General features: G+C 41.1%; 1 protein-coding gene across 1 annotated transcript; it reads right to left on the bottom strand.

The window, feature by feature from the left end:
- Window positions 1-4,844: 4,844 nt before the first annotated feature.
- Window positions 4,845-7,819, bottom strand: popdc3 (popeye domain containing 3). Its single transcript, XM_036579178.1, has 3 exons — window positions 7,141-7,819; window positions 5,516-5,624; window positions 4,845-5,422 (listed from the first exon to the last, which is right to left on the bottom strand). Exons 1-3 carry the CDS (start codon window positions 7,635-7,637, stop codon window positions 5,117-5,119), a joined length of 912 nt encoding a protein of 303 aa, XP_036435071.1. The 5' UTR covers window positions 7,638-7,819; the 3' UTR covers window positions 4,845-5,116.
- Window positions 7,820-8,024: the final 205 nt, after the last annotated feature.

An 8,024-nucleotide genomic window follows, 5' to 3' on the forward strand; every position in this document is an offset into this window, starting at 1 on the left:
ATTTAAAAGGTGTGGGCCAGATCTGGTTCATATATGGCACACAGTTACGACTGACTACCCACCTTGGTCCCTGGCCCAGAAGTGGCCCCTATTGCAGAACATGCAAAATGTTATTAATTATTCCTAATAATCGATACATTTTGAGAAAAGCCATTTCAGAATGAAAACTCTATGTTGATTTTGGTTAAATAAATAAAAACAGAAATCTTGACCTTTGTGACATTATCTGCAGTCATTATCTGCAGTCTTTGTGTGTACATCTTCAAGGACATATACTGCTGGTCGTTACGCAGACCATCTGCCTTGTATCAAAGAATATAATGTTTTCCACATTCATAAATACATTTCTCACAATATTTCTGCATTAATTTTAAACCATGGTGGATAAAAAATTCTTGAGCCAAGTGGAGAGGCCACTGAAATAGAGGCTAAATCTGACAGCTACTTTTTCTGATTCTGTATGCAATAATTACTAAAGGTTTTTTTAGTACACAATTACAAAACTGGATAATCTGCTGTGTCACTAATGATTTTAAATGCATGATTTTATTCTATATTATGTTATACAAGGGCCTGTTTTGAGATTTGCATTGGATCCCAGTTCAGTAAGAGGTGGGCTTAGAAACCAGTTCCATCATGAGCTTATGTGGGGATGTTATGATCATTTTGCTTTGTTTTGCATTCTTTTTTACCAGTGCAGAATCCCTTAAACAAAACAAAAAGCAAAAACATTTAGAATGTATTCAGATTGTTTATTGTGTATCACAATTATGAACATTTTCAAAATAAAAAAAATACTGATGCACAAAAGCAAACACACAAAACAGAAGTGTTTTGGTCTGTTGTATATTAACCTCATACGGCTAGTGAATACACAAGATAAAACAAGCAATGTATGTTTTTTGTTAATTACATAACCTATATATATATATATACATACATATATATATATATATATATATATACATATATATATATATATATATATACAAGAAATAATCTAAGTTTGAAGTGATTTGTTGTTCAAAGCTGTATTTAAAATACTAGATAATGACAGTTATGTGCTCTGTCACTTTGGAAGTTGTTCCACTGTAAGCAGTCACAGAACCCCAATAACAGGTCGTCTGGAACAGAGGGTTTAGAAACTGAATAATGATTCAGGAACTCCACAACTGCAAGATCTGTGATAAACAAAAAAGGTTTTGTTCTAACAAACATTAAAAAACCCATAATCAATAATAAACTACTTACAGGTTGAACTAATGTAAAGCACCCCTGACAATGAACCCTGTAATATTGTATCTGGCGAGTTTTTATCAAGCATTATACAACAGTTAGTTCCGGCCACGCAAGCTGATTGGTTGAGCGGCGTTCTAACCGACCTGTTATTTCGCCATAACATCACGTTTCACTGTATCACTCCGCTGGGACGCCGTTGCCTGATATGGTTTTCTTCTAGTTCTACTGACTTACACAGAAGGGTGATGTGTGCAGATGAGAGGACTTGACACTGCTGTCAAGACAACGTGCTAGCTCCGAGCTAACGTGCTAACTGCGAATTAACATGCTACACCATTATGGCATAACACGTGAAAAGCACCGGCTACTTCAGAGAACTTTTAGAGTTAATAATCCGGCTCTGGCTATTCCTTTGAATGCTCAGGGTAGTTCGCTAACGTTAGCTCGCGGTTAGCAATTTAGCTCGGAGCTAGCGCTTTAGCTTGGGTTAACGCAGTTAACGCGTTAGCTCCAAGCTAACCCGCTAACCGCGAGCTATTTAACTACTCTGAACATAACGCATAACGAAGGATAACGTAACTAAACCATGAACTGATTTCATAAACCATTTCATTAATCTAGCTAGCCTGTGCTTTTCCAGTGTTATGCCAAAACGGCATTATTAGCCATAGTTATAACTTTTCATTTTCCATACTGGAACAATAATCGAAATAGTTAATCTCACTGAACTAAACTTACACATCACAAATCATGTTAATGTATGTACATGTGATTTTAAAGTATATTACTTACCCTCGTAATGTCCTTTGTCTTCTTAAAGAGAATTTGGCTTCTCTTCAAACCTGGCAGCTGGCTTGTCCATTTGAAAAGGATAAACTTGGGCGGAAGAATTTGCTAAATGAGGATGTTTCCTGTAACTTCAGTAATGGGCCACTTATGATATGCCAGACTTGGGCCAAAAGTTCTGAGACGCAAATCAACGAGCATTGGTCTGCCACAGCATTAAGGTGTGGCTCTCTTCCTTTATCCACACTGTTGGGCCACAACATCTATGCCATAAATGGCCCTTAAAAGTAGATATGAGTTAAAACCATACACAGCTGTCCAACACCAGGCCCAATTCCCACATGCCTAATATCCATCCTGAAGTCAAACAACACTCGCGTATGTAAGCCAGAATTGGCCCAGAACGGTCTGCTATTCTAGTTGGTCACATGTGCCAAAATTACTGAGGTGTAAATCAACCAAGCACGAATCTGCCGCAACTTAATTGTGCTGTGGCCCTTTTCCATCAACCACATTGTTGGGCCACAACACTCATTCCAGAATTGGCCCTTAAATGTAAATATGAGTCAAAACCTTACACAACTGTCCAGCATCTGGCCCAGTTGTGGCCCACATGCCTGATATCTATCCGGAAGTCAACCAACACTCGTGGATGTGAGCCAGAATCAGCCCAGAACTGTCTGCTATCTGGGTAGCTGTGATGTTATTCATGATAACACAATGCTTCTCGTGTTCTATTATTTAACTATTATAGGGAACAGAATTCATGATGATAGTAAAAGATTTCGGACACTACCTCATACAGGTTCGCTCATTACTGTGCAACAGCAGATTCTCCCGCATAAACACTATAAATGTCATGCCACCAGTCCATTAACTATAATGGCTGAGTCTGACATCAGTAGAGCTTACTTACATCTGTAACAGGTCTGAGGAGAGCTCTGTGGAGATGCTGCAGTTGCAGCTGGGCCGCTAATCCTACTCAGAAAAGTTGCGATTGATTCTTCAAACCAAACAACACAGTGCATTATGGGTACCCCTATCTGGTAGGGTAAATTGATTGTACACTACTTATTGTGGTGTTTTCTGACACCACTACAAATTGCAGACCCCCAAAGTAGTGCATTGTGTACACTATCAGTTCATGTAATTAGTGTTATATAAATCTAACTCATCGTATTTTCTTTTGTTAGTACTGGTTGTCTTTGCACCTCGTCCCCCACGCTGTGAATTAGCCTACTCTACTGATCAAAAGGAGTGAATCTCAGGGAGCTTTGGGCTTAAGTTAACCAGTTAATACTTATTAATGTTGGAGGCAGCTGAAGATCTGGTCACCATCTTGAATTACAACTCTGTGGATTGGTTGAAAGGAATGGTTCACCAAAATCAAATTTACACAGTTTTCCACTTACCCCAGATGTAGTCAATCAGCCAATGTCTGGTGTCCAAATTTTCCTTCCTAAGATTATTGCGAGACCTATGAGGCTAATGTTGCTATCAAACACTAGAAGTCAATAGTCACCCAAATATTTTCCACAAATACCTCCTGAAAACAGCTGTTGTCTAAAACAGCTGCCCGCTGTGTTCAGCTACACAGAGATGTTTTGTTTATTACTTGTAGTTCACAGCAAATCATACACTGTGGCCTATACCACTTACAAGTCTGTGTGACCTTAATGAAGACCTGCATGTAGGTTGAGTTCAGAGACGTTTTGTGGATGTATTTAACGAAAACTGTGTAAATCTTTTTACTGAACTCTTTCTTTAATTTGCATTGCAATCTGTGATGCACTAATCATTAGAGCACATACTTGTCCTCTAAAGCCTCACTACAGAATGTCATTAGGGGATGATTGGTCAGTTGGTTTAAAGGGCCCATATCACAGTAAAACAAATTTCACTCGCTTTTTTTAAATTAAAGGAGTTTCAAATAATAACATTGTCAAAGTTTCAAAACATACTGTAGTGTGCATGGCCATTAAAAGAGATACAGCTTTCACACAAGTCTTGGTGCTTTATTATCCAGCTGTTGCCGGCCACAGCTATGCCGTACGTACGCAGAGTTTTCTTTTTTCCAACAGCTTGTTCCCTATCCAGCTTCATCTCCTGGTCTCTTACTGTCTCAGTTTATGCACCCACAGGGGCTGCTCCAAGCACTGCCCCCTACAATAAAAGTCCTTAACAAAATGAACCCTCACAACCTAAAACTAACATGTAAACATCCTTGAATGCTACAGTACCACTCACTCCAGTCCAAACAGCCCATATATAGAAACTATGTTGCAAAATCAACCTGTTTTTAATTTATTCTTGCTGTGATGTCAGAAGAAACAACTCATTGACATATATCCACCATGGTTTAGCTCCTCCCATTTATACTGAAGTCAAAAGGAATACTTCAGCCCTGAGTACTTTTTAAATGAAGCAAAATACAGGACAGCCAACCAGAACAGAGCTTAAAGTCTTAAAGGCACATTAAAGCTCAGTCTTAACATTAACACATTAAAGACAACAAAAGCCTGTTTAATTCTATGGAATGTTATGAGCAGACAATCCAAATGTAATATATGGGACAATTAATACTACGTGTCCAACTGAACAAGGGGTCAATTTGAGACATTGTTACAGGGTGGTGTACCAAAAGATTAAAAGACCACTAGGTGCTGATCATTAGGAATGTGTTGGTGCTGCTGGGTTTGGCTTAATTTGGGTTGGAAGTGCTACAATTGAGAATCGGCACCACGGTCAGCAACTGTAAACGTGGATGATCTGAAATCTCGCAGAACAATAACGTTCACGTAATGAAGACAGGAGCAGCATAAAAGACTACAAAAGCACGTTTATTTGGGATGTAACAGATCTGTAAGGGCAGGAGCTACACAAATATAGACATTTATCTTTAACAGGTACTAAGACAATGTGCATAATGACAACTTTAGACAAATTTATTTCACCCTGGAAATGAGTCCAAAAAACTGTTCATGTTTGTTGGATCAGAATAAACGAATTGAACATTTAACACCTTGAAATAACAATATGAAAACACAATTTAAGTAAATAAGGACCATTAAGTACCAAAGTACCAGGCTTTTTAAGACTTGCTGTCCACTGGCTTGGTGATGACACTCTTGTTCCTGTTCCTGCTCGGGCGCGGAGGGGGAACAGCACCTGTCCTTTCTAAATGTGGCCCGTGGCAGAAGCTGGGTAAGCGGAGATCGTATCTGAAGCCTCGCCCGTCCAGCGCCGCTGTGTTCAGAGAGAAAAGCTTGTCCGCGATGTCGTTGCGCACCAGCAGTGCAAAGATCCGTGCGATGTAGCGATGCTGAGCAAAGAGCAGATACAACTTCTTACGCCTCCACGTCACATACCTACACCGACTGTCCGCTCTCAGCGTCACCTGCAAAACAGAAAAGAAGAAAAAGCTGATCTTTGGCGTCCAGCATGAGAGGTTACAAAGTATGTAAGAGTGAAAACGCTGCTGGCAGCAGACCTGAAACACTCCCTCCTCTGAGGGTCTGAGGGAATCCCACTCTGGAGAATCCAGGAACTGGAAGGGGTGGATGTAGTGTAGAAACTCCCCGTTCACTGACACCCGCACTCTGGGAAAGAGATATCAGAGAGGGTTAGAACTACTTACAGTCTCATTTTATACTGGACAGCTTTGATTACTATCACTGCTTTACTTGGCTCCATGAACTTAACCCTTGTGTGTTGTTCAGGTCTGTGGGACCCATTCAATGTATGTACCAAATGTACCAAACAGAAAAAAAAAGATGTAATTTATTATTATTTCAACCCCAGATTCCTTGGTCTTTGCTCATTTTCTGTGAAGAACATATAAAATAACACATTTTCAATGAATTCACACTGTAAATCCCCTACACTTTTATATCACATGTGGTGTTGGGGTGAACCCGTGGGAATAGAAGTGTGGAGTTGATGTGTTCCTTCACTCTGTTCTTCTCCTACATGGTCTGCTGTTAGTGCACGTGTGGCTGTGTGTGTATGTGTTTGTATATGTGTGGGTGTGTGTGAGGGTGGACAACATGGACAGGCTGCTGACTGGCTACAGAGGCTAAAGGAGAACCCTATGCTGGCCACTTAATTGTTACGGCTGTTTTGATTTAAAGAAAACAATAATGCAGTGGGTCCATCAGACCCACTAAGTGAACACCACAGAGGGCTTAAGTAACATTCCAATGAAGCTGCACTTTACTTTTCTTTTCAAAAATGATTATACTGTGTTTCATTTCATTTTCTTATGTTGGTTCAGCAGTTGGACTCTTTTAGTCTTCCGCACAGTTCTCATTTTCGAGCTTCAGCATTTTGTTTCAGACACAAATGTGTCACAAAAGAGAAAAACAGCATCTAACAAACATAGAGCCTTATGATTTCAGATGCTCAATGTACTGAGATGTTCTCAAGACACCACTTAAGTTGTACAGGTAAGTCACAGGCTACATTCTTAAAATAGATGGATTAGCGCTCTTAAATGTACAAAAAACACTTTGGGTTCTCCAGAACTGAATGGATGGTTCAGAAATCTATTGTTGTGAATGAGCTACCTGAGTTGGAAGAACTTTCTTAAAGTTTAAAGAACCATATAATCCATATTAACCTCCAATAATACATATTGTTATCTTTTTTCCTATAAACGTGCACAAGCCAAGAACTACTGAGGAATCTTGCTTTTTAAGTGTGTGAGGTGTTTGTTGATACTTTTCTGGTACTACTTAAGTAGTTTGGAAGTTACACTCTTACAGAAAATGGTTCTTTGATAAAGAGAATGGTTCTTTGTAGAACCATGAGTAGACCAGTTCTTTACTAAAAACCCTGGAAGAACCATCTTTTTAAGTGTGTACTTTTACTTCCACCAGAGTCAGTATTTCATTTAAATATCAAGACTAAGAAGACGTTTACTTTAAGTTTTTCTACATAGAAAAGTCCCCAGTGTTTAGTGCTAAACAACTACAATGTTACATGAACAAGTACAGTATTAAATAAACACCTACCGCTGTCAGTTTATTTACGAATGACCTCTATAAGTGGACATTTGCTGTGTGACTGGCCTCTTCCACACTCTGCTTTCTTTGAGTAGCAGTGGTCCAAACTCACCTGCCTGACAGGAGCACAGACAGTTTATCGATGGGAGTTTTGCCCTCGATGGCGAAGAAGTGGTCTTTCTCCATGGTTTGGATCTGACCCTCGCAGCACGCCACTATCTCTCCGTAGTGTGTGAGGGAGACCCCCAGCTTCCTGAACATGCGCGCGTACAGCTCCTGCAGCTCTCCGCCGAAAGCCACGCTGCGCGCGCGGTGCGCCACGTGCAGCGCCTGCGCCACGCACAGCACGGAGAGCGCGCAGGGCCACGCGGAGGCGTCCGGGGCGCACGGCTCCGACCAGGCGTGCAGAGAGCAGCACAGGAAGCCCAGCGCCAGGAAACTGAACATGTAGAGCAGACCGTAAAAACCACTGCCGCCCATGAAGCCCAGCACCAGCAGGATGTGCGCCAGGTGGAATACGGCGCCCTCAGGGGCTTCCTGCCACTCTGAGCACAGAGGGTGGTCGCTCACGGAGTAGTTAGCGCTTCCCGAGAGAGACGGAGGATCCATGGTCAGAAAAATAATCTCCACGAGTGATCCGGACTGAATACGGAAGACCAGCGCAGTAATCACATTCTGTCCAGAGATAAGGCGTTAGAGTCCGTTTCGTCCTCAGAAAGAGCAAAGGCTGTGCTGGAGGAACTGCTCGTCTTGTGTCCGAAAATGTCACAGTCTGATTCTGATCTGCGCCCTAAAATATGATCCGCGTGGTGGCAGCGTCGTCTGCGAGGTCCTGCTGTCCGACAAGTAAGCAGTGAAGCTGTAAGTGCTTTATAGAGAAAATGACACTGTTACTGTCGCTTGGTCGGGATCTGGTATCACAAGAATGGCTTTAAATGATACACTCTTAAAAACAAAGGTACCAAACAGAGCTTTTGGAGTGATAACATAGGATAA

The sequence above is a fragment of the Colossoma macropomum genome, unplaced genomic scaffold, assembly GCF_904425465.1.
Source record: "Colossoma macropomum unplaced genomic scaffold, Colossoma_macropomum, whole genome shotgun sequence".
Classification (NCBI taxonomy): Eukaryota; Metazoa; Chordata; class Actinopteri; order Characiformes; family Serrasalmidae; genus Colossoma; species Colossoma macropomum.

What these genes read in the sequence shown, in the direction of transcription:
- popdc3 (XM_036579178.1), bottom strand. Translation starts at nt 7,637, where the DNA reads ATGGATCCTCCGTCTCTCTCGGGAAGCGCTAACTACTCCGTGAGCGAC. An exon ending in TCTGTGCTCCTGTCAGGCAG is followed by an intron (nt 5,625 to 7,140) that starts GTGAGTTTGGAC and finishes TCTCTTTCCCAG; the next exon opens with AGTGCGGGTGTCAGTGAACG. An exon ending in CAGAGGAGGGAGTGTTTCAG is followed by an intron (nt 5,423 to 5,515) that starts GTCTGCTGCCAG and finishes TCTGTTTTGCAG; the next exon opens with GTGACGCTGAGAGCGGACAG.